Source organism: Amblyraja radiata, chromosome 9 (genome assembly GCF_010909765.2).
Source record: "Amblyraja radiata isolate CabotCenter1 chromosome 9, sAmbRad1.1.pri, whole genome shotgun sequence".
NCBI classification, from domain to species: domain Eukaryota; kingdom Metazoa; phylum Chordata; class Chondrichthyes; order Rajiformes; family Rajidae; genus Amblyraja; species Amblyraja radiata.
Genome location: NC_045964.1, coordinates 12,152,948 through 12,180,242, shown reverse-complemented (window position 1 = coordinate 12,180,242; position 27,295 = coordinate 12,152,948). Strand labels below are relative to the sequence as shown.

The window sequence follows — 27,295 nt, the reverse complement described above, 5'->3', positions numbered from 1 at the left end:
AAACCTGTCTTATCCATGTACCTGACTAACTGTTTCTTAAACATTGGGATAGTCCCAGCCTCAACTACCTCCTTTGGCAGCTCGTTCCATACATCCATCAGTTTGTGTGAAAAAGGTACCCTAGGTTCAAGAGTTATAAGTTACCAGACCAGGTGCGGTCCCGTTATGCCTGTCCCCCAAGGCAATATTCCACCACTCACCCATAGCCCCCAACTGCGCAGGTGCGGCTAACGGGTTCCCGTTGACGCCAGAGATCCCCGTTGTGACGCGAGTCACAGCAACCCTCTCCCAACTGCGCAGACGCGGCCTGCAAGTGGGAGCACGACTGAGACGTTTTTAAAGTTCAAAATGGCAATAACTTGTGAAATATAAGATCAATGTGAACGCATCTCACTCTCCCTCTTGAGTCCCCTATTCCCCTCCTCCATTGTCCTCCCTCTCCCCACCCTCCACCAACCCTCCTCTGCTTCCTCCCCTCACCACCTCCCTCCCCTCCTCCCTCTTCCCCTTCCCTCCTCCATTACCTCGCCATACCTCTACCTACCCCTATCCTCCTCCATTTCCCCTCATCCCCCAGCACTCCCATCCCTTCCTCTTCACCCCTCTTCTTTCCCCTCTCCTCCTCCCCTCCCCCACTCCCTCCCTCTCCTTTCCCTTACCCTCAGTCACTCCCTCCCTCCCTCCATAACCCTTCTCCCCTCCATATCCCCCTCCTCTCCCTCTATCTCCTTGCTCCCCCACACCTCACCTCCCCCCACTCTCCCTCCTCACCTCCCCCACTGCCCTCCCTCTATTCCCCACTCCCTACCTCCCCACTCCCCCCTCCTCTCCCTCTATTTCCCCCCACTCTCTCACCTCACCTCCCCAATAATACCCCTCCTTCTCCCTCCCTAACCCCCTCTCTCCCCCTGCTCCCCCACTCCTCACCTCCCCCTATCCCACCCATCCCCACAATGCAAATCGCAATGTTTTTTATAAAATAGAATTCTCAATGAAAATCGTGTTTTTTCTTTAAAAGAATCTAAACACAATGTTAGTTGTTAATGAAAACAGAAGAATTTGATAAAAACGGAATTTATTTGAAATTCGTGATTTTAAAAAAAAATGTAAATGAGATTCGGGATGACATTGTGACGTCAAACGTGGCTGACGGGCAGGGTAAGTCGGAAAAGTGGTTTGAAAAGTGATATTTGTAAGGTTTAAAATGTCAATAACTTGTAAAATATAACATCAATCTGAACGAAACTTGTTTCATTTACATCCCAGGACAATGGTGAGTAAGGTGGGCCAAAAATTTGGCGGGGTTTTGAAATATCAAGCACACGCATGCAAACAAACAGAGTTTTAGTAATATAATAATAATAAAATAATATAGATATAGATGTGCCACTAAAGATGTGGCACTGTTACTATGGTGTGCTGCTGATGTCACCAGGGGAGGTATCGGTAGCAAAAGTTTAATTATAAAGGGCCTGTCTTACGTGGCGATTTTTTTTCGGCGACTGCCGGCGTCATTTCAGTGTCGCCAAAAGATTTTGAACATTTCAAAATCCAGGGGTGACAAAAAAAATGTTGCGACACTTGAAAAAACACCGTGCATAATACGTCATCACGCCGCAAATTTTTTGGTGACCTGATACGTCAGTCAATGATGCCGGCAGTCGCCGAAAAAATCACCAAATGGGACAGGCCCTTAATGGAGTAGGGCAAGACCTAACATTAAACGATATTTCTTGCGCAGCTATTCAACTTTGTATCAGCCTGCTTCTGTTGGTAAGGGATGCCGAGACTGAACCCTGTAAGTGTTGTTCAATGTCAAAGAATTAATCTTTTTCTCTCTTTGATAGCTGAAATGGAAGTGTAACAAGGATGATGAATTAAATGGTGGTTATTCTCACGAATTTCTCCTATCAATTTTGCAAAAGGTGAGGTCATTCAGTGGGGTCATTGGACAAACAACCCTTCCGTCCCTTTCCTCTATAAGTTACCTAGTATCTATCCAAGCATATGTGTTATGATGGAAGCACTTTACATGGTAGATGAGAATATTTTGAAATACATGCTACTCATCAGCAGTTACATAACACAGTAGTAACAAACTTTCAATCCAGGTGCTCCATCCCACACACTTGCTCCACACAAACTATGCTTATTCAACTCTGTCAGCATACGTCATTCTCTATTATAAATTTATCAGGCTTTTTCTTAATGCATCAATAAACAATGATGAGTTTTTTATTCTTTCTTTAAGAATAACATGGCATCTCAATGGTCATTTTCCTGATGCTAAATCATGGACATTACTTAAATTACTACTAAAACTCAAAAGTTATGCGTTAGAACACCATGCGCTCAACCAAGAGAAACACGCCAAAAGCCAAAGTGGTCTAAACTGCTTATACACACTTATACTATAGAACAATAACTAACTCCAAATGTAATAATAAGCTATCTACATGCTAACAAGGATATAAAAACTGATTGTATAGATGCCAGTATCATTGGAGTTATGAAGTGGACACCTCCCTTCACTGGTGTTTCATTGAGTTAGCCCCATGGCACCTCGGGAAGGCTCAACAGTTAGTTCTGGAATCCCAAAACCAATCCCCTCAATACCTGCTCTCGCCGCCTATGCTATCAGTATCTACTAAATAAAGGAAACTACAGATGATTAATTCACTCAAACAAATGCTAAACACTTGCATCCTGTCTTACACTTATTCTAACTCGTTATCAATCATAGCGCCACAAATATCATCCTCGTAAATAAAACTGTGATACACTTACATGGAATAAACTTACAAAAAAATACACGAACCGTGCAGTATACATTTTCTTCCTCCCCCAACCGACACTGTTTCTTCTCCACCAAATCCACCTACTGCCTTGCTCTGCTGCCTCTGACATCTCCTTTATGGCTTGACGGAAACTCGGTCCACAAATTCCTAGTTCTCCAAATAGTGACATGGTCGATCATGCTATGAAACCTCTATAACCCACCTCTACCGGATGTACTCTTCCTCTCCATCCTCTATGCTCATCATAAATAATGTCATTGAATTTTACAACTTGCCCAGCCAAGATTTGAATTCAGAATTTCTCAATTGCTGGTCCACTTCAGTGAACATTATTTTAGCATTTTAAGATAGAGTTATAGAACTGAGTTCTGTTGACTGATCTAAACAGATTGCAAAATAGATCTAAGGGGAAAATTACTAACCTTTAATCTTCTACTGACTTCAACAATCATCAGTTTAATTGCTGTTTAGTGATATAGTGTGGAAATAGGCCCTGTGACCCAACTTGCCCACACCGGCCCAACATGTTCCAGCTACACTAGTCCTACCTGCCACCCATCTGGTCCATATCCCTCCAACTTATCCTGTCCATGTGCCTTTTTAACTGCTTCTCAAATGTTGGGATAGTCCCTGCCTCAACTACCTTCTCTGGCAGCTTGTTCCAAACATCCACCACCCTTTGTGTAAAAAAAGTTACCCCTCAGATTCCTACTAAATCTTTTCCCATAAATCTTCCCCCTTTACCATAAACCAATGATCTCTGACTCTTGATTTCACTTTCTCTGGGCAATAGACTGTGTGTCTACCTGATGTATTCTTCTCATGATTTTGTACATCTCTATAAAATCACCCCTCATCCTCCTGCACTCCAAGGAATGGAGTCCCAGCCTACTTAACCTCTGCCTATAGCTCAGACCCTCTAGTCCTGGCGATTATAGTTTCATGGAAAAATTAATGTAACACGTAAAGAATTTGTTTTCTTCGTGCTTCTCTTCAATCTCTGCTACGTACAGAAGAACAAAATAATGATAGAAGTGCAAAAAGCTTAATGAGCTAAAAGTGAAGAGAATTATAAATCAATTGACTGATCTAAACAGATTTTATACACATTATACACATGTGCACATTTTATATTTAAAATATGATTAATTCAAATCTTTCTCACTGGTGTTTGAAACTCCTGATGTTTAGCTAATTATCATGCATGCTTTCTCCAGTGAATTGGAATTTTGTTGTTAAACAATGACTGTGATGAAGATTAATTCTATAAAGACCTGAACCGGTAGATACTGATTGATGGCTTTTTATTACCTGCAGTATGGCGAAGTTTTAAACTTGATTATATCCAATAAAAAGAAAGGCAGTGCTATAGTGGAATTTTCCTCAACTAAGACCGCTGTGAGTATTGCACTCTATATTTTTCCATTTGAAGTTGATAGACAAACAGTTGTTCTTCCTCTTATCTTTTCTGTAAGTGGTGTGATCTTTGTGTGTTTTCTATAACCTTGTCACTCTGAACACTCCCCAGAGCTTTCCGCTGAGCCATTTGGGTGACATTATTTAAAAAAAACTTCCATCTCCTTTCCCATTAATTCTAGTATGTACAAATTGCTCATACTAACAAATTAGAGTGTTCTGATCCACTATTCACATACCAGCACAATAATAAGTCCACATCACCATGCCACAGGAATTTCAAGCTGGATGAAACCATATACAACATATAACAAAACACAGGAGACTGAATTATTTCTGTTTAAGAGGCCAAGCTGCCAGGTTTAGCTTTTTTTAAAAAACAGCTGCTCTTTGAAATCCTTTGAAATTTGATCAATTTGCATAGGTTCTTTTTAACAATTGAATATGTACATAAAAACTATTTTGCGTGTGTTGGATTGCACAAGCAATTACTTGCAGGTTGATGAGAATCCATTAGGAAATTGGTCCTGATGCTTCTGGCCAGTTTTCGTCTTTGCACACTACATGCATCTGATACCAGACATCATCAGATGCTCAATAGCCATTTTTGCATACCAACAGAAATTTGTTATTAAAGGTACCATCTGCATATTTCACAAATTGAGGCAAGGAGCAAACACCGCCGCAAGTCCACAAAATTCCAAATTAAAGTCCCAGCAGAGCCATCGACATTTGGCCCTCAACCTCTGCCAGATTTCTGCTCTCCCCCTTTATGTCCACAAGCAATGCTGCTGAGGATTACATAACAACATAGTGCAAGATACCATGGTTACTGGTGCCTTGGTGAGTTTGTATCTCGCTGTGGCTTGGGCATGAGGTGACCCAGACCAGCTCGAGAATGCCGTGACCCATATCCATTCTCACCCACAGCCACCTGATTTCTCTCATCTCCATGGCACTTTTTACGCTGCTTTGCTTTGGATGCCATGGAGCGTGTTCTTGAAGGTCTGACTTGTTTCCCAGCAGCCAATGCAGAAATGACTAGGTGCCTGTTGCCACTGCAGGCCACTGCCCTTCAGAAATGTAAGAATAATATTTTTGCTCAATAGTGCAGATGATTCCAGATCATTCCCAATGATTTATTTGATTGGATTACCCCCCAATTTTTCTGGATCATGTGATTGGCATTACTATTACATATAGTGCCTGTTTAAGCATCAGAATAAAAATGGATGAACAATTGCTCATCATCTCTGGTATAAACCCCATCAATCTCAACAGACTCCCAAGTGCTCTTGAGACATTTACTTGGCCAAGAAGGACTCCTTTGCAAGCTTAGTCTAATGAATCTTCATATTTAACTATAAAACGATGTGCCAGCAGCCTATTTACTTGTGCAAGAAATTATAGCCCAGATTTAATTTGGCTGATAGGTGACTTCTGGAAAGGAAGCACCTGTCTTTGTCGGCAGGACTGCAGTGGAGAGAGTCAACAGTTTCAAGTTCCTAGGTGTGCATATCTCTGATGATGTGTCTTGAGCCCAGCACATTGTTGCAATTACAAACAACGATCAACCAAACCTCTACTTTTTCTGTATTTTGAGTGGATTCGTCATGCCCCAAAATACACTTATTGAACTTTCAACGATGTATGATGGAGAGCAAACTGAGTGGTTGTATCATGATGTGGTTTGGTCATTAAAACGCCAAAAAACAAAGGAGGCTGCAGAAAGCGGTAGACAATGCGTAGATATGTGAAAAGAAAGAGATTAGTTAAAACAAATGTAGGTCCCTTGCAGTCAGAAACAGGTGAGTTGATCATGGGGAACAAGGATATGGCGGACCAATTGAATAACTACTTTGGTTCCGTCTACACTAAGGAAGACATAAATAATCTGCCGGAAATAGCAGGGGACCGCGGGTCAAAGGAGTTGGAGGAATTGAGTGAAATCCAGGTTAGCCGGGAAGTGGTGTTGGGTAAATTGAATGGATTAAAGGCCGTTTTATTTTATTAGAAGTAAGTACAGTCATATGGCACCAAAGTGCCTAATATATATTTTCATAATACATTTTATGTACAACTTCTTTTTTTTTTTTTGTTACATTGAAAAAAGATTAGAATAAGAAAAAGAAGTTAGATAGTAAAGGATAGAAAGATGTGAAATATATAGTGTGTGAAGAAAGAAAACGAGTAAATGAAGAAAGTTGAGAGAGAAAATAGAGAAAAGAAAATAAAAGAAAAAAGAAAAGGAGATCATTATTTATAATCTTGACCAACCTTCGTCCAGTCCTGAAACAGTTTTTTTTTACAATTGTGTTGCACCATATGTTTCCAAAAAAACGACAAATGGAGACCAACTCGTTATGAATTGGTCTGATTTATCCATTAGGAGGAATCGCATTTCCTCAAGATGAGCGGTGTCCAACATGCTTGCAATCCACATTTTAAGCGTTGGTATTGATGTACCCTTCCAAAATTTAAGTATTAATTTTTTTGCTATTATTAAACCATAGTTAAGGAATAGATTTTGAGATGTGTTCAATTTATTCCCATCTTCCATTACACCAAATATAATCATTTCAGTATTAGGTTCCATTCTTGTCTTGAATAATTTTGTAAATATTTCAAAAATATCATTCCAAAATCTATAAAGTTTTATGCAGGAAACTAAGGAGTGTGTTATAGTTGCCTTTTGGGCTAGACATTTATCACAAGTGGCGGATATATTTGGATAAAATATGTTCAATCTTGTTTTTGAATAATATAATCTATGTACAATTTTAAATTGAATTAGATTATGTCTTACATTAATTGAACATTTGTGAATATATATCAGGTATTTTTCCCATTTAACCTTCGTAATTTTTATCATTAGTTCCCGTTCCCACTCTTCTCTAAGTACCTCTGTCGATGGTAGGTCTATATTTAGAATACTATTATATAAATATGATATTAATTTTTGTGAGTCAGCTTCAATATTCATTGCTTCTTCCAATAAGTCAGGAGTTACTTTTTGATATCCTTGTATATATTTTTTCACAAAATCACAAATCTGAAGATATTTAGAATATTGGTTGTTTTTCAATTTAAATTTTAATTGTAGTTGTTGGAATGATAGTAGGTTTCCCATTTCGTACATATCCCCGATCCTTCTAATTCCGAGACTTTCCCATTGGTTATATGTCTTATCAATAAGAGATGGTTTAAATAAAAGGTTATTCGCTATTGGCATTAACAGTGATAGATTTCTTAATTTTAAAGATAATTTTATTTGTTTCCAAATTCTTATTGTACCATATATAATTGGGTTCTTCTTATATATTGTGTTATTCAGTTTTTTTGGGGAGAAGAGGATCGTTCCTATATTACAAGGATGGCAATCCTCCTTCTCCATTTTTATCCATTCTGTCTGTTGGGTAGAACTATCCAACCAATAAATCATATTCTTAATATGCACTGCCCAGTAATAATACATAAAATTCGGAAGTGAAAGTCCCCCGACCTCTTTTGGTTTATGCCTCAGCTAATTAAAGAGACACATCACCGCACACTCCTCTCACTGCAACCATTAACAAAAAGGTACAGGAGCCTAAGAGCAGTTAACCATCAAACGCCAATTTTTTAACCACTGTGCACAACCCTAACTACAACCTTACCTCAGCACCAACCTACTATAGACTTTGTCTAAGGTTGCACCACATACCTAGGCACTACATATCATCACTTAGGTTAACGGACAATTTATTGTATCTATATTTGTTGTGTTGCATTTAATGTGCTTGTAAAACTGCAGCAAGTAAGAATTTCATTGTTCCAGTCTCATTGAATATTGACAATTTAAAAACTCTTGACACTCTCTTGTCTCTCAATGCTCCATTGAGGTTGCGGCATCACGCACAGAGTAGGGTGCTGATTAGAAGCTTTAGGGAGAACTGGTTATTGGCTCAAATATGATCAATGCCAAATCATTCTCTCTTCACTTTGAGCAGGAGCTGGCTTTCAAGAATGAGACTGGTTTAATAAATAACCCCTTGAAGATTTCCTGGCTGGAAGGGCAGCCCCCTACAAGCAACACAAACAACCCAGCAAACATCTCGTCGTCTTTTGTGGAAAGCAGTACACACAGTCCATTACAGGTAGGATGGCATTGAATACATTTGCGGGTTTTGCGGTGTAATCATAACACCCTATTTCAATTGGAACACAGGCAGGCAGCTGTGATGTGACGTAAATATTTTGCACTGGTGCTTCTCGTGTCAGACCATTTGTCTAAGTGCCTTAACAATTGAAATCTTCAGATAGACTGACAGATAGACAGCGTACTTGGCCCTCTACCGTATGTTTTTCAATCTCTAATGCAGGTAGGTGAAAAATTAGCTGCAGTTTTTAGTCCTAAATTATATACAGTCACTCCTGTAGGAAAATGCGTGCAGACATTTGAATGCATTGGATTTGACTTTAGCTATCTGCTGACATATCAGTTCTGGGCTCAATGAGGTAAATCGTTCTGATATTTGAGGCAGATTGGCAATTATGAATTACACCTCAGCAACTTTCAAGAGATATGTAAAAGAATGTGGGGTTTTCTTTTCCCCAGAAAAATATTGTCAGAGCTTATAAAATGTCTTTGATACCAAAAGACAACATTGTGTCCCGTCCATTGGATTTTTAGTTTAGTTTTGAGAGACAACGTGAAAACAGGCCATTTGGCCCACCGAGTCTGCGCCGTTCAGCGATCCCCACATACTAACACTATCCTACATACACTTGGGACAATTTACAATTATACCAAGCCAATTAGCCTTCAAACCTGTTCGTCTTTGGAGTGTGAAAGGAAACCGGAGATCCTGGATAAACCCACGCAGTTCACAGGGAGAACGTACAAACTCCATAAAGACGACACCTTTTGTCAGGGTCGAACCTGTGTCTCTGGGGCTGGAAGGTGTGTCACCCAATGGCATATTACCTGATTACACATATTGTTTAATAATGCAACATGGCCATTTTAGTCATGATCCTTGTTTAATAATCTAAAAGCAATCCTTTAAAAGCCCTTTAGGGCTGCCAAATATCTATGAGTCAGCAATCTGCTGATTCAAACCACTCCATTATTTAGGGCATAATTAAAACTGACACACTGGGTAAGATATTATAAAAAGTTCATCTTTGAAGAGCAAAGTACGATCTATGTCATCCCCTCTCTCTCCATCCTTCCCCCTTCCCAGTTCTCCAACCAGCCTTACTGTCTGACTACATTTTATCTGTTTGTTTTGGTGTTCCCTTCTCCCAGCTAACAATGATCTATACTACATTTTCCTTGATGTCCATTCCCTTTGCCCTATTTCACTCCTTCACACTTCCTTATCTATCTATCTCCCTCCCCCCTGCCGTCAGTCTGAAGAAGGGTCTCGGCCCAAAACTTCACCCATTCCTTCCCCCCAGAGATGCTGCCTGTCCCACTGAGTTACTCCAGCATTTTGTGTCTATCTGCAATTCAACAGGAATTGATCTCCTGTCCTGTTTACACAATCAGCTCTCGGAATAAGAGCCCTTAAAGAGTAAAGCAAGTTGGTAGATATGTCAGCTATTGTGGAGACCCCAGTCTACCTGGCAGAAATTCAGCTTGCTTTTTAAATACAAAGACTAAATCGAAAAATTGAAAGCCTTTAATAAAGAATGGGAAATTCTTCCAGCAGGTTGGTGAATCTAATTAATTAATGGAAAACATTTTACATCCATTACCAATATTTAATCTTACATTGGGAGTTGTTAGAAATTGGATGTATTTTAAAAAGATAATTTTTAATTATCAATGACTTGAGATATCATACCATGGGTCTGGCATAGACATGAAGGGTCCATTCCTTATTCTGTATGCAACAATAATGTTTATTTCAATGTTTCAGATTTGGGTTTTCTCCAGATAAACTGTTTGTTTCAGTGGTATCACTTATTTCTTGAGATGGACTTGATCGTCCTTTTACAGAATTGACTCTCAGTGTTTATTTATTTGTATTAAGCATAATCCTTGAGTACAATGTGATAATCCTCCCCCATAACGCAAGCCACATATGCTTTAAATGTTATCATACTCTGTAAATATACTGAGGTGATCCTAATTGGTGTACATTGTTGAGTTGCTGGACTTTTACAGAAGACTAGACCAAGTGCAGAAGACTAGACCAAGTCTGCTCCCCCAACGCAGCCGTTCCCTACCCGTAGCCCCCACGGGAGACGTGGTCCTCCAACTCAAGCGGCTCAGGAATCAGCAGTGCGGCTGTTTTCAAATGGCGTCTTTGAGGCAAGATGCGGGCGCCAGCAGCCGTTATGGTCGCTGGCCAGCAGGAGGCGACAAAATGAGTGAGTGGAGTGGGGGGGGGGGGGGAACAAGGATTTTATTAAAAATGTGTACATAAACACGACAACATTTAATGAGGAGTGGATACTTGGAATGAAAAGTGAAATCTCTACCGAAATGGAAAAACCAGGGCGTTTGTGGGTCGGGTGTTGGCGTGGCAACGAATCAAAGGCTGGCAGCCACAAGTCAGAAACACACACAGCCACACAGCCAGACACACACACAGTTTTAATATTAGATAGATAGATAGATAGATAGATAGATAGATAGATAGATAGATAGATAGATAGATAGATAGATAGATAGATAGATAGATAGATAGATAGATAGATAGATAGATAGATAGATAGATAGATAGATAGATAGATAGATAGATAGATAGATAGATAGATAGATAGATAGATAGATATGTGGAGCAAAGCAAATTCAGATTCACTTGGCTCATTCTGTACAGTTAATCTTTGTATACAAATTCAAGAATATTTCTTTACATTGTTCAGTTATCCTACTTAAACTGTTCTCCAGGATCTCTTCACCTCAACCAAAGCCCTTGCAATTTTCCCCTAATGCCTGCCTGTTAGCTTAATATCTTTTTCAAAACACCTGAGTAAATTTTAATAAAAATAGAGCATGCTGGAAACACTCTGCAGATATTGTAACGTTAGTGGAAGGAGAAACCGAGTTAATGTTTCTGTTCAAAGATCCTTCAACCTGAAATGTTACCTGTTTTTCATTCTCAAATGCTGTTGAGTACTTCCAGCATAACCAATTTAGTTGTCCAACATCTGCAGATTTAAAAAAAATTCTCAGTCTATAATTTATCTCGCTTTTCACTGTTACATGGGTCAAGTGGATTTCTGACGTCTTGGTCATGAGGTGTTCTTTCGATGTCTTAATAACTTAGCAGATGATTTATTAGACTGGGATAAAATACTTGTGCCGGTAATTGTCCTGAAGCAAAGTAACTTATTTTCAAATCCTTTGTGTGGGATTTACACAAAATCCTGCAATGTGATAGAATCATAGTTCTGGTTTTCTCTTTATTCAAGTTTCTGTAGATTAAAGATCTTCTATGATTAAATATTGCAGTAAAAACTCCATTGTTGTTTAATGTGGGTGATAACTGCAAGCAATTTTCCAACTCGCCCACAAGTCGCATGCTGAAGGCTCCAATTCCACCAGAGACCAAATTCTAAACACAGTATGAAGTGTTACTGGCTGAAATTTAATCTCTGGGGTCTGATTTGTTCTTAATATTGAAAACTCTTGGCATTGCTGTCAAGGTGTTGCAGACAGAACTACTGAACATTTCCAGCTATAGGTTTACATGCTGATGGGGAAAAGGGCAGTAACCACCAGCAGCAGGCTGCCATCTCAAAGCAGCAGTATTGCTAGGCACTTTAAAATAATTCCCACGCCAGCTGTGAATGCAGAGATGCTTTTTGTTTTGCTGTAGTTTTAAAGTCATGAGTTGAATGGTAACTCGCACCAAATTAGCTCAGTTATGTATTTTTAAGAAATAAATCACTCCCTGATTTGGGCAAACAAGGTCAAAAATTCAGTTAAATACAAAAAGAACAACGTCTTTGTCTAATTTTCATTTTGAAATCCTTCAGAAAGATCCCAGCCCAAGTATCGGGAAAGTCAAAAGATATCCTTACAGGAGTGATGCATGCAAGATGTACATCTTGTTCCTATTTAAAAAAAATAAAAAATAAAAAATTGGTGCATTTGTCATTTTGATGGAGAACAAAGAATTAGCATTTCTGGCAAAAATCCATAGTGTTGTCAACTTAAGGCATTGCTCCAGCTGCATGTACAGTTTACACAGTGGCCAATACCTGTTTGTCTTTCATCAAAGCTCTTCATGACTTCCTTCAAAAGAGTTCTCTTTACTTTTGCAAAAGGGCAAATGGGGAATGTAAGGAAGTGTAGAGACCCGCAGTTACTTGTGAAAAGGATTTAGTATGGGTGCATTCTATCATAGAACGTAGAACATGGTACAACACAGCACTGGAACAGGCCCTTCACCTCACAATACCTGTGCTGAACATGATGCCAAGATAAACTAATCTCATCTGCCTCTCATTCTTCCATCATTCACATCCTTCCATCATTAATCATGCCATGCATATCCATGTGCCTCTCCAAACTCCTCTTAAATGCCACTGTCGAGTCTATCACAAACCTCTGAACTATCACTGTCATATTAGTGTTTTATCTTTAAGAGGGAATGCTCCACCCATCCTCTCTTTCCTCCTCCCCTCCTTTCCCATCCACCACTCATATCACTTAAATGGAAGTAATCTTTGAAGAGAGGCATTTTCTATTTACTATAATTTACTATGATTCCTTGCCAGCAGTAATGCCAGGGAGTAATGCCCAATAAGCCTGCCAGTTCCTGCACTAGCTGATATTTTTAAACTATTTACTATTACTATTAATTTGTTTATAGTCTTAAACTATTTACAACGCCTTTGCTGTGGAATTAGATTTTTGCTGGAAATGCTGGTTCTGCCAACAATTACTCAACAAAAGTTATCAGTAAGCTTGAGTACCTCTAAAAAGTGAAAGCAAATTGTGCTCATAATGGTGTTGTAGATGGCAGCCTAATGCCCCTGTCCCACAGGCGATTTTTTTCAGCTACTACAGGTGACTGGGCTATTTTCACATGGTCGCGGGATGACGCCTGTATGGTCGTGAGTAGTCTCCTCAAGTCGCCTAAAGAGTCGTAACGTATTTTTGGTCGCCGCAGGATTTTGAAATGTCAAAACTTTTCGGTGACTGGGCTTTTGACGTAGCTTGTCTTTTGTCGTCGGTGCTGTCGTAGGTTGTCGCCAGGATGACCCAGGTTGTTGCCGGGTGCGGACTTCGGTGAATTCCATTGGCGAATACCATCGTCAACCGGCGACAGGTACTGGCTTCAAGAGCAGTCTTCAGTTCTCGCCGACAGGGTTTTAGCTTATCGTAGCTTGTCGCGGGTGGACGGAGGTTGACTTCGGTTGTTGTAGGTGTTGTCGTAGGTGGACATCCTAAGTCGCGACGATTAGGTCGCCGGTTGTCGGTAGCTTGCCTTAGCTTAACGTCGACTAGGTAGTAGGTTGTCGTAGACATTGTCATAGGGGGAGGTCCAGTCGCCGCTTTTTAGGGCGACCTGCTACGACTGTGACTGTTGCCAGCAGTCGCCGAAAAAGTCGCCAAATGGGACAGGCCCTTAAGCCACGCATAAATTCCGATCATGTGTTCATTGTAATAAGTGGGTCTGCCATCATGATCATTTCATCATCAGCAGCAGTTCTTGCAAATTCTTGTATATTTCCTGGCTTTACTTAAGCATGACCCTCTACTGGCCAGTTGCATGGTGAAGGAGGAGGGACAGGGTGGTAGGAAGTTTGGCGTGGTGTTGGATGATAGTGCACTACCAGTGAATAATCATTAGGTCATTACAGTGCTGAATTAAACATAAAGTGTACGATTTAATCAAACACACAACAGATCCCATTTCCCATCCAATTGGACCCAGCTCATGCTGGAATTAGTGTCAGAAAATGTGTGTACCCATCATTAAATTGACCAGTCTAGTTTATTTGAAAGCTGTGTAAGGCACTGGTGCGACTCTTCTGAAGTATTGTGTGCAGTCGAAGTCAAACTCTTCAATAAGACTCGTGGACGACTTGATTAACCATCAGCAGTGAGTTTATTTTACTTGCAGAAGGAGAGAGTGTCACAGTCAAAGGCTGCGATCACAACTCCAAAATTAAGTTGGTACAGTAGAGCATTTATACAGCAAAAAGATAATTACTAAGGAAGTACAAGGGTGAGGTAGATTGATATGTAAATGACAGAATCTATACGTTACTTTTTCATTGCACAAAGGTCGAGACTTTTTGGCTCCGTCCTTAACCGGGTACAAAAGGTAAGGGATAATTAGTATGTTAATAATCCCGACACTAGATTGCAACCTGGCCCCACAGGATACATGGATAATGAAGGTACCTGTGCTCAATAGTGGTTTCTGGCTGGCGGTTTCTGAGTGCCGCAATGAGCTAAGGCAGTGCTTCTTAAACTGGTGATTGGTTCACCCAAGGGTGAATGAAATTATTTTGGGGTGAATGAAACTAGAGGGGTGATTGAAGGGGGAATGACTTAATTTATTCAGATATTTATATGTTTTTTTTCTATACTTAAAAAAGGCATTGCCATTAAGGTGGTTAGTAAGCTCTTATTGGTTTTAATGGCTGTGGAGCTGGAAATTTGATGTTTTTTTCTTTCTAACTATGGTTTTCTAATTTCAAAGTAGCAGGATATTTCCCAAATTTACTGTAATATAACCTTATAGGGAAGACCAGAGGAGCTGGTGGGATCATAAATGTATAAATGGCAACACTGGAGGATCACCGTAGGCAACTGTTGAACTGTAACTTTACTTCATGTAGCAATTTAGCTACCAAAGTTGGTATTTGGTGGTATTGTGAGTTTTTGTCGGGGAGAGTTATAGAAAGTTATATTAGTTGGATACTGATATATTAAATCACATACTCCATGTTTTTTTGAGCTAGTTTATCAAGAAAAAAACTGCAATAATCAAAGCCCGAAAGGGTAGGATGGGGCTGAAGCCCAGTGTTTAGACGTTGGAATGGTTTTTCATCATTCTAATAGAATGATTTTCCAACTCCAGTGGTCAATAAACTTTTTTCACTCCTAGTTTCCTTCACATATTTTTAGGATGTTCAAAAAGTTGAAAAAAATAAACACAAGAAATTAGTTAATTTATGTTTTTTGCTCATGTGACAAAATAAATTATATTTGAAATTTTACACAAGGGACGAAAAGTACCAAAAAACATAAGAACATTTAGTCGAGGGTGAATGAAATTTTGTGATAAAGACTCAAGGGTGAATGACACTGAAATAATTTAAGAAGCAGGTGGAATTTTGCACTTAACGGAAAACAAAGGTGAGGGAACGATGTGTTAATGGTATGTGCCTCAGGGGCCGGGGTGTAGTGGAGTGTATGGTATTGGAACTTGACGCAGAACCAAAGAGACGCAACAGAGGTCGTAACAGTGTTCGAAATGGTTTTGTGGCATGGAAGGTGCTCGTTAGTGACTTTATTAAATGTATTTAATAAATAAAGCACCTTCAAGTTTTGAGACTTCCACAGCAGTTCTGGCTTCCGTGCTCAGAGAAGAATGTAATTAAGCTAGACCCATACACGAATAGAAACATTTCTTCCATCGAACGTGTCCAAAGACAGGCAGCTCGATTTGTTACAAATACCTATGAGAGAGAAGTGAGTGTTACCAAACTTCTGAATTCACTGGGATGGAACCCTCTCCAAGACAGACGTAAAGCTCACCGTTTGACCTGTTTTTACAAGATGTTAAATAGTCAGCTCGACATAGCTTACCAAACCTACACCAAACCCAAACCTATTAAAAGCAGTCGAGGCCATTCGATCCAATTTGAGATGCCAGCTACCAAGACAGATGTGTACAGCAATTCACTCTTCCCCTGCACAATTAAAGCATGGAATAGTCTTTACCCTACCATAGTTACTCAACCAGACACAACTAAATTTAAGGTAGCTCTTCTCCAAGAATCCGTTTTTGCTGAAGTCCACCCTCTGCCACCTCCAGTTTAAATTCCATTTGGAATATTTTGGAGGACCAAGAAGAAGGGCTCAGAAAACATTCACAAGTGTATTGGTTCAGTTATGAGGAGAGACTGAATAGGCTGGGACTGTTTTTCCTGGAGCAAAAGAGGCTGAGGGGTGACCTTTATTGAAGTCTATAAAATCGCAATGGAGCAGAAATGTGGTCAGACATAGTCTTCTTTTTCCCCCAGGGTAGGGGAGTCTAAAACTAGCGGGCATAGGTTTATAGACAATAGGTGCAGGAGTAGGCCATTCGGCCCTTCGAGCCAGCACCGCCATTCAATGTGACCATGGCTGATCATCCCCAATCAGTACCCCGTTCCTGCCTTCTCCCCAAATCCCCTGACTCCGCTATCTTTAAGAGCCCTATCTAGCTCTCCTTTGAAAGTATCCAGAGAACCGGCTTCCACCACCGTCTGGCAGAGAATTCCACAGACTCATAACTCTGTGTGAAAAAGTGTTTCCTCGTCTCCATTCTAAATAGCTTACCCCTTATTCTTAAACAGTGGCCCCTGGTTCTGGACTCCCCCAACATCGGGAACATGTTTCCTGCCTCTAGCGTGTCCAAACCTTAATAATCTTATATGTTTCAATAAGATATCCTCTCATCCTTCTAAACTCTAGAGTATACAAGCCCAGCCGCTCCATTCTCTCAGCATTTGACAGTCCCGCCATCCCGGGAATTAACCTTGTAAACCTATGCTGCGCTACCTCAATAGCATTAATATCCTTCCTCAAATTAGGGGACCAAAACTGCACACAATACTCCAGGTGTGGCCTCATTGGGACCCTATACAACTGCAGAAGGACCTCTTTGCTCCTATACTCAACTCCTCTTGTTATGAAGGCCGACATGCCTAAGGTTTAAAGTAAGGTTATAAGGAAAGGGTTTAAAGAAGATCTGATGGACCATTTTTTTATCTTAAAATGTGGTGAGCGAATGGAGCAGGTTACAGAGGAAGTGATGGAGGCATGTACAATTGCAGTGTTTAAAAAAAATAATTTGGATAGGTTAATCAGTAGAAAATGTTTGGAAGGTTATAAGCCAAAAGTAGACAAATGGAGCAAACTCAGGAAGACACCTTGGTTGGCATGGATGAGGGGGTGATGTGCCTGTTTCCACACCATATTGCTGTATGTCTCCATTGTTGAGAGGGGTCTTTGTTTAGACTCATTAATTTTTCATACAGAACCATTGTAAAGTTAACAAGATGAATGCTGGAAAAATCAAAGGAAAGTTCCAAAGCAACCACAACTGGATGGGAAGCAACAGAAAGTTGAGCTGAGCTGGCAGATTATGGTAACATTGGTCCCGTATGAGTTACTTCTCCCTCCATTTAAAAAAAATCCAAGGAAATTAGATCAGGAATAAATATTGAATTTTCTTTTTTTGGTTATTATTTTTGAATTCAATGAATTGTGTGAATGTAGCATTTTCACAGTGGGAACTGGAAATTTAGATCTTGGTGTGTTTTCTTTCACAAATGTCCTCTGCAGGATACCTTATTATCTATTCAGCATCCCTTTGATTTAAAAAAAAAATGCTTCCTGAACTGGGGCAAAAGACAGTTCTGCTTTTCATTGAACTTTGCAGCTGGTCTCGGAATGTTTCTTGCTCCTTTCCATCTAAACCTCTTCAGTGTTTGTTCAATCTTGTTTCTGTGCTAAATGAGATGATATCAGCAAGTGAGTAGACCATTGGTTTCATCATCTATTAAGATTGGTTCAAGACGGCTAATCATTGTCAAGGTTTTCACTTCAGTGTAAAGGCATGACCAGAACGCATGCATGTTTGCTAGGTAAATGTATAAAACTCGTTAATAACCTGCTCCATTGTAATAACTGGTTGTATTTTTTCGGTGAAATGTACTTAGAGAATAGGAAAATAATTAGAGAGTGAAGCCCATGTGTTAACCAATTCTCATTTTGAATCCACATCCTAGTCATTATTTGCATGGTCATTAGTTGGAGCATCAGAGTGCTGCATCATTAGAGATGCAAAACCAGCAAGCTATATAAAACTCAAATCGCACAGATATGGAACATTTCTTGACGTTCCCGATGTTGGGGGAGTCCAGAATCAGGGGCCACAGTTTAAGAATAAAGGGTAGGCCATTTAGAATGGAGATGAGCAAAAGCTTTTCTACCCAGAGAGTTATGAATCTGGAATTCTCTACCTCAGAAGGCAGTGAAGGCCAATTCTCTGGATGTGAAGTTCAAGAGTGAGTTAGATAGAGCTCTTAAAGATAGCAGAGTCAGGGGATATGGTGAGAAGGCAGGAACGGGGTACTGAATGTGGACGATCAGCCATGATCACAGTGAATGGCGGTGCTGGCTCGAAGGGCCGAATGGCCTACTCCTGCACCTATTGTCTATTGTCATAAAAGATACCAAAGACCAGGAGAGGTTCTTCAACTTCTCAATTGGGACCTCAATAAAAGTCTTAGCTGCTCACTTTTCTCACTGTGGATTGTGTACCTAACTGGACAAATTTCCTCTAAAACAATGTATGCACTTATAAAGTATTGCATAAACAATTTTGGTTTGGAATCGCTAAAGTTGTTTCAAACCACCACCTCCTCAGGCTGTGCATTCCAGATTCCAACCTCCCCTCTGTGAAAAAAATTCTCCCTCTGATTCCCTCTGAACTGCCTCCCTCACATTAAACCTATACCCTCTCTTCATAGACACCTTCTTTATAAGAAAACGATTCTTGCTATTTACCTTATCTATTCCTCATAATTTTGTATGGCTTTGTCAGATAATCCTTTGGCCGCCTCCACTCCAGGGAAATCAAATTCAGCCTAAGCAAACTCTCCTTATCTAGAATACAACGTTCTGGAATAACTCAGCAGGTCAGGCAGCATCTCTGGAGGATGTGAATAGGCAACGTTTTGGATCGGGACCCTTGTTCAATTACTCCAGCACTTTATGTTCTATGCAACATTCCAGCATCTGCACTTTTGTAACCACAGTTCAAGAAACACCCTGGTGAGTTTTTAACACACCCTAAAATTGTTTATTTTGAGAATTACAATTGTTTGAAAAAGTGACTGTCACTGCAATGCCACCCCAACCCTTCCACCACACCCAAACCCACAAGAACATAATTCAGCTTTCAAATAAATCAAATAGGGCTATGTAGACTTAATGGTTAAGTTATTGGACTGGTATCGCTGGTCCTGGAACACTGATCCAGAGACATGAGTTCAAATCGCACCACAACAGCTGGGGAATTTAAATCCAAATAATTAAACAAATCTGGTCTTCAAAGAAAAAACTTATCTGAGTAAAAGTAACCATGAAATGACCAGAGTTTCATTAAAACGCCATCTGGTTCATTCAATATCCTCGAGGGAATAAAATCTAGCACCTTTACACAGTCTGGCCTATGTGTGACTCCAAATCCACCATCACTTTACAAGGTGCTGGTGAGGCCACATTTGGAGTATTGTGAGCAGTTTTGGCCCCATATGTGAAGGAGTATGTGCTCGCATTGGATAGGGTCCAGAGGAGGTTTACGAGAATGATCCTTGGGATGTTTGGGTTAACGTATGAGGAGCATTTCATAGCTTTGGACCTGTACTCATTGAAGTTTAGAATGATGAAGGGGATCCCATTGAAACTTACCGGATAATAAAAGGCCTAGATAGAGAGAACATGGAAAGGATGTTCCCAGTAATTTCCAGAGTCTAGAACCAGAGGCCACAGCCTCAGAATAAAAGGATGTATCTTTTGAAAGGAGATAAGGAATTTAAGCCGGAGGGAGGTGATTCTGTGGAATTCATTGCTTCAAATAGCGGTGGAGGCCAAGTAATTTGGTATTTTTAATGCGGAGATTGATATGTTGATGATTAGTAAGGGTGTCAAAAGTAATGGGGAGAAGGCAGGAGAATGGGTTAAGAAGGAAAAATAGATCAGGCATGATCAAATGGCGGAGCAGATTCGAATGGTCTAATTCTGTTCCTATGTCTTATGAGTTTGCTCAAATCTCTGGAAAAACTCACTGCAGCTCCTTGGAAGTTAAGAGTTGTTGAGAAAATAACATTTCACTCAAAGGGACAAGCTAAATGAGAAAACTGCACACAATGTTGAACAGTTACAGAATGTAGTAGCAGTAAGAAGATTCTGCAGAAGCATTTGCCTTAGTATTCATATCTCCCATTGATCTGAGCTGTGAATTGAAAGTGCATCCAAATCATTATCAGAAGTGGTAATTAAAGTGTTATATAAATGTAGCCAGGGAGGAAAGATAATGGGAGGGTTGGCTGAGGATCAAAACTACAAAGATAACCTGGAGCTTGATTTGATGGTGTTTGATTTTGGCAGTCTAATGTTCTGCCCGGAAGGAATATCATTGCTTCCCCTTCCTCCCCCCAATCTGATTAGCGGTAAGTAAGGACGTGCCAGGAGAAGGATATGCCGTGTCCCTGCAAGTGGGACAGGAAAGCTCATAATGGAGGTGGTCCTGCTGCCAAGTCATTATCGTCCAACTCCCAACTGTAGGCCAGGGGAAGTTGTGTGTTCTGGAAGTTGAGGTACAGGATTTAAAATGAGTTGCCTTTTAAGTAAATAACTCTTATGTGATCAACTGAATATAAGCAACCAAAAGAGAAAGCTTCTCATCCTGTCTTTGTTTCACTCTTCGTGTGTGATTGCATTTGGAGTTACTTAACTCTTCAATGAGCCTGATGCATGCATTATTCAAAGCACACTTAGTATTTCCCATGTGCCGTTATAAAGTCGTTTGAGGGTAATTGAGAGCTGGAAGTGATTACACTCTAGTAATCTCGCCTGGAGTTTCAGGTTACATTATGAACTGCAAGAGAGAACCAAAGTTGTTTTACAGCTGTCATGCTAACCTCTCTGAGTTTACAGCTATGCTGTTAAACTTTACCATCAATCATTTTTCATAATGCTTGTGAACTGCCTGGGAGTTGTTATACACTGACATGTCTTCCAGCGAATGTGTCTTTGTGGTTGATCGCTGACGGTGAGCAATTTGAAGAATATGGCATGAGTGTGATAATCTTGACTTTAAAGTTAGCCTTGCTGATTTTAAATTCACCTCATGGTCTTGCTGCCCATATTTCTGTAATCTCCCCTTACCGAATAACCCTCCAAAATGTGTCTTCCTCCAGTTCTTGACCTTCGAATTTAATCACTCCACTATTGGTAGTTAAGCCTTTGGTTTAAGACCTAAACTCTGGAGTTCCCTCCCAAAGCATTATCACCACCATGGTTCCTATCTCTTTGTCTAAATTTTATGTGGCTCGGCTTTGGTATTTTTTCAGACAGAAGGGACTTTTAGCTTACAAAAAAGACACGAAGTTCTGGAGTAACTCAGTTTGTCAAGCAGCATCTCTGGAGGACCTGAACAGGTAATGGTTCAGGTCAGGACCCTTCGGACTAATTGTAGTTGGGAGGAGAAAGTTAGAACCGAGGTGGGAGTGGGGCAAAGCCAGGCAAGTAATAGGCGGATACAGGTGAGGCGGGTTTTGATCTCCCCACTGTAATCGGTCTGATAAAGGGTCCTAACCTGAAACGCTGTTTATTCATGTCAGTATTTGTTTGTTGGGTTATTGTGATGATAATAGCACTATAGAAGTAGCACTTGTTGATAGTAGGTATGTTTGAGAACGGCCATCTTTGTCTGGTCCAGATAGTGTAATCACCGTAGCTAGTATAGGAAATTTCCAATGAAATGTTTAGGTTTTTTTAATGGATCAGTTTGTAAAGACAATGTGTTTCTGAGTCATGCCATTTAATCTCTAGGTTTCTTGTTTTACCTGAAATGAGTTAGACAATCATGATTGGGATGGCAATTGGGATGAAATTACAATTGGCCACTGCATCATGATTAGGACGGGAGATCATCCAAGGTTTATCTATGCTGATGGATAATGGGCAAGGATCATCCATGAATGTGACGCTTCTGATCTGTGAAACAGTGTGATGAAACTGCCTTGGCTAAAGTGAACCTATGCTATGGAATATTCAATTACCTTTAAAAATTACCAATATTATACCATGTTGTTTTAAAATCTGTTGGCAAGACTGACAGCTAATCGAGTGTTGGTTAATTAGAGGCAGTTAATAGAATAATGTACTGAAGAACGAGAAATTTGCTGCAGTGATTGGTGTGGTAATGAGATGTGAAATATGTTGAGATCAATGGGGCTAATACTTAACTACACTGTCACAATAAAGGACTCAGTACCACATGTATTTAATATGTTCTAAAGCACCTCACATAGTGTGCTGTAAGCCAATACGGTCAGTTTATTCACAGTAGGATCCTACTATGGCAAATTAACTAAATGATAGCCCAATCAGCTTGTCTGGCTTGAGAAGCAAATATTTGTGATACACATCATCTAGGTTTGAGCTAGTTTTTGAGTTTTTTGTTCTTTCTTAAACCAGAGGATTTTGGGAAGTAGGTCTACATTCCTCCATACTGCTTTCACTGACAGTCTTCTTCTAATCCAATATTCTCTATCCTTTTGTGAAAATGCAGTCATAGGCACAGCTTTGCTCCAATGCTTCAATAAGCATTCTCCATGCAAGGAGTCACAGAGAACTTGCATATTATGGAGCAAAATGTTAGTTTACTGGCTTAATTACTTAACTAGGATTTTATTTCCACTTTAACCACATGAAGTGCTTCCACTGGAAACTAATCCTTATCAATTTTGGGAATATTAATATTCCTGCTGCCAGGATGTCCAGTTATATTCCGCATTTTTTAGTTGTATTTATGCAATGTCAGACAACATGCCCTTTTCTTAATACAGACCACTTTTCTATTGATTGACGACGTGATTTCACTACATTTCTGCTCCATCACTATATTTGCAAAGCTGGATGCTGATGATCACGATTAGTTAGTCAGCTGCCTAAGGCAAAACAATAGAAGCAACACAGAGCAACATTGTTTTACTCCTCACAGACAGTGACCAACCCACAGCAAACTTCTAGCATTCCCTGGGGATTGTTCTGACAGTGACATTGTACACTTGGGACGAAAATACTCCAGCAATTAAGCCCGCACAATACGGGATCAACAGTTCATGGGACAGCAGTTCCAAAGACCAGAGGGATGCAGAAAGGGCTTAAATGGGCTTTCCTGCTTGGGTTTTGAGATAACTTATTGCAGAGAACATGACTGCCAGCAATTTGACAGGACAGGTCGCTAGACAGATCCATCAGCTCTTCAACTGATGAAGAGCCAACATTATTCTGAAATTTTGTTTCTGATCGTGGATAAACTTGCTCAATCATTTTTAATTTCAAACTATCACAGAATTTTCACAAAGCAGTTTGTTTGATGTGAGGGATACACCGCAACATGGAAACAATTTCCAAAATAACCTTGATCAGCACCATGGAAGAGGTTATCTGGCCAGAAAATAAAATTATATCTGTCGATCTTGTTCAAAAGTGTGGACTGTGCAAGCCAGGTAAGGAGTGTGCACTTATAGTGATCTGCTCACATAACCAATGAACAAATCACTTCCAATTCACTTCATTTTATAATTTCACTGGTCTACATCTTTCCAACTATTTCATTAAATAAAATCCCACTGGCCCAAACCTCTTTATATTCATTCCTACGGAGATTTTCAGTGGGGCCACATTTACCCCCATTGTTATTAATTTGCTCATCAAAATAAGATATTTATGGTGTCTTTCACAACGTCAGGATGTCAGAATTAAATAATTCTGAAGTTTAGTCAGTGTTACAATACACAGCAGTTCACTTACAGCAAAGTCTCACAAACCTTGATCAGATGGCTAAGGAATGAAAGTTGTTGTAGGACTACCTTAATCTTCTTAGGAGTCCTTTTCAAACAATTTGGCAGGTCGTATGTGGACTTTATTCCAACAGGCTGAGACTTTAGAGAAACAGCGCGGAACCAGCGATCACCATGTACACTAGCACCATCCTACACACTATGGTCAATTTACAATTTTACCGAAGCCAATTGACCTACAAACCTGAACGTGTTTGGAGTGTGGGATGAAACCGGAGGACCCAGAGAAAGCACATGTTGTCACAGCGTGAACATACAAACTCCTTAAAGACAGCACTTATAGTCAGGATTGAACCCGGGTCTCTGGCACTGTAAGACAGCAGCTCTACCGTTGTGCCACTCGCACCACAGGTGAGACTGTATCTGGAAAATAGTGCATTGGTGTGTTCTCCTTACATACAGTGCCCTGCATAATGCTTGGGACTAAGACCCATCATTTATTTATTTGTCTCTGTACTCCACAATTTGAGATTTGTATTAGAAAAAAATCATACGTGGCTAAAGTGCACATTGTCAGATTTTAATAAAGGCCATTTTTATACATTTTGGTTTCACCATGTAGAAATTACAGCAGTGGTTATACATGGTCCCCCCATTTCAGGGAACCATAATGTTTGGGACACAGCAATGTCATGTAAATGAAAGTAGTCATGTTTCGTATTTTGTTGCATATCCTTTGCATGCAATGACTGCTTGAAGTCTGCGATTCATGGGCATCACCAGTTGCTGGGTGTCTTCTCTGGTGATGCTCTGCCAGGCCTGTATTGCAGCTTATGTTTGTTTTGGGGGCTAGTCCCCTTCAGTTTTCTCTTCAGCATATAAAAGGCATGCTAAATTGGGTTCTGATCGGGTGATTGACTTGACCACTCAAGAATTTACAATTTTTTAGCTTTAAAAAACCCCTTTGTTGCTTTGGCAGTATGTTTGGGATCATTGTCTTGCTGTAGAATGAACTGCCGGCCAATGAATTTTGAGGCATTTGTTTGAACTTGAGCAGATAGGATGTGTCTATACAGTTCAGAATTCATTATGCTATTATCATCAATGAAGATAAGTGAGCCAGTACCTTCAGCAGCCATACATGCCCAGGCCTTAACACCCCCACCACTGTGTTTCACAGATGAGGTGGCATGCTTTGGATCTTGGACAGTTCCTTCTCTCCTCCATACTTGCCATCACTCTGATGTAAGTTAATCTTAGTCTCATCCGTCCACGACCTTTTTCCAGAACTGTGGTTTCTCTTTTTAATACTTTTTGGCAAACTGCAACCTGGCCATCCTATTTTTGCGGCAAACCAGTGGTTTGCATCTTGCAATGTAGCCTCTGTATTTCTGTTCATGAAGTCCTCAGCAGACAGTGGTCAATTACAAATCCACACCTGACTCCAGAAGAGTGTTTCTGATCTGTCGGACAGGTGTTTGGGGATTTTTCTTTATTATAGAGAGAATTCTTCTGTCATCAGCTGTGGAGGTCTTCCTTGGCATGCCAGTCCCATTTCGATTAATATGCTCACCTATGCTCTCTTTCTTCTTAATGATGTTCCAAACAGTTGATTTTGCTAAGCCTAATGTGTGGCTGATGGCTCTAACTGTTTTTTCCTTGTTTCTCAGTCTCATAGCCTCTTTGATTTTCATTGGCACAACTTTGGTCCTCATGTTGATAAACAGCAATAAAAGTTTCCAAAGATAATGGAAAGACAAGGTACTGAGAACTTTCTTATACCTACATTAAGGAGGCAATTAAATACCTGATCAATTACAAACACACGTGAAGCCATGTGTCCCAAACATTATGGTACCCTGAAATGGGAGGACTATGTATAAACACATCTGTAATTTCTACATGGTGAAACCAAAATGTATAAAAATACCTTTTAATAACATCTGACAATGTGCACTTTAACCACATGTGATATTTTCTATTACAAATCTCAAATTGTGGTGTACGAGGCAAATAAATAAATGATGGTTCTTTGTCCCAAACATTATGGAGGGCACTGTACAGTATACCTGCAACAGGAGTGCAGCCCAGCTTCACCAGTTGACTCTTGGGATGGCAGGTTGATTATATGAGAAGAGATTTAAGTAGTATGAATTGGTACTTCCCAGAGTTTATTAAAAGGAGGCGTGATATCACTGAAACATCAAATATTCTTCAGTGGTTGATCAGGTACGGTGCAGTTGATTTACCCTGGCTGTGATGTCGAGAAGTAAGGGTCATTATCTCAAAATAAGGGGTTGGCCTTTGAGGGGAGAGATGAGAATTTTTTCATCCACACCTGGTGGGTACTGAATCCTTGGAATTTTCTCCATTAACGAACTGTGGCAGCTCAGTTCTATGCATATTCAAAACACGAATCAATACATTTCTAGTTATTGAGAGAGGTGGATTCAGTTAAAGAAGGTACTGAGGTAAACAAGTAATCATGTGGTAATTAGGCACGAAGAGCTCGAGTAACTCAGCGGGTCAGACAGCATCTCTGGAGAAAAGGAATAGGTGACGCTTTGGGTCGATACCCAAACTGTAGAACGGTCTTGAGCAAAAACGTCACCTATTCCTTTTCTCCTTTCCTTAACCCGCTGAGTTAGTCAAGCGTTTTGTCTCTATCTTTGGTTTAACCCAGCTTCTGCAGTTCCTTCTTGAGCATCATGTGGCAATTACTGGATGTCAATCTGGATTACTGGATTACTGAATACGGAACTGGAATATTAGCATAAATAATGTGTTCTGGAGTAAGACTGGAACTGGAACTCACTGCGTGAGACTCGGTTAAGAGCGCTACCAACCATAGACAATTTGCACTCCGTAAACTTCCAGAGATTTTTTGGTGAATAGGCACGGTCTCACAAAAGAAAGCTCCAGGTTTCACTTCCAGCCTGCACATTGTTAACTGATCTCAATCTTCACAACATCCTGGCTTTGGGAAGGAGCAGTTAACATTCCCACTGCTAATCATTCACTGTTGACCTCTGTTGGAATCTACTGGTTTGAAGTCAGATAGGTGTACAATGCATGTAAAAACACAATGTCTTGCCTGGTTTCACAAACAAATCTATGCAATCTTTTTGTTTGCTGTAGCAAATCTACTCTGGGAAAAAATCCAGAGAGTTTATGTGCAAGTCAAATGGCCAGGCTTGAACCCTGTCCCTGCTAGGTTGGTGCTATTGTTAAACCGGCTCAAACCACATTAAAAATGCTGGCAAACTTCCCGCTGCTTATGTAGCCATGACCATCCTATGTTAAGAAGGATAATT

At 40.2% G+C, this 27,295-nt stretch overlaps 1 protein-coding gene across 2 annotated transcripts in view; it reads left to right on the top strand.

Annotated features, from left to right (window-relative positions):
* Nucleotides 1-27,295, top strand: part of dnajc17 (DnaJ heat shock protein family (Hsp40) member C17) — a 107,458-nt gene that overhangs the window by 49,841 nt on the left and 30,322 nt on the right. For both annotated transcript variants that reach the window (XM_033026690.1, XM_033026689.1), the window contains 3 exons: nt 1,848-1,925; nt 4,116-4,196; nt 8,204-8,350. In XM_033026690.1, coding sequence (XP_032882581.1) covers nt 1,848-1,925; nt 4,116-4,196; nt 8,204-8,350 — 306 coding nt within the window. The remainder of the gene's footprint in view (nt 1-1,847; nt 1,926-4,115; nt 4,197-8,203; nt 8,351-27,295) is intronic.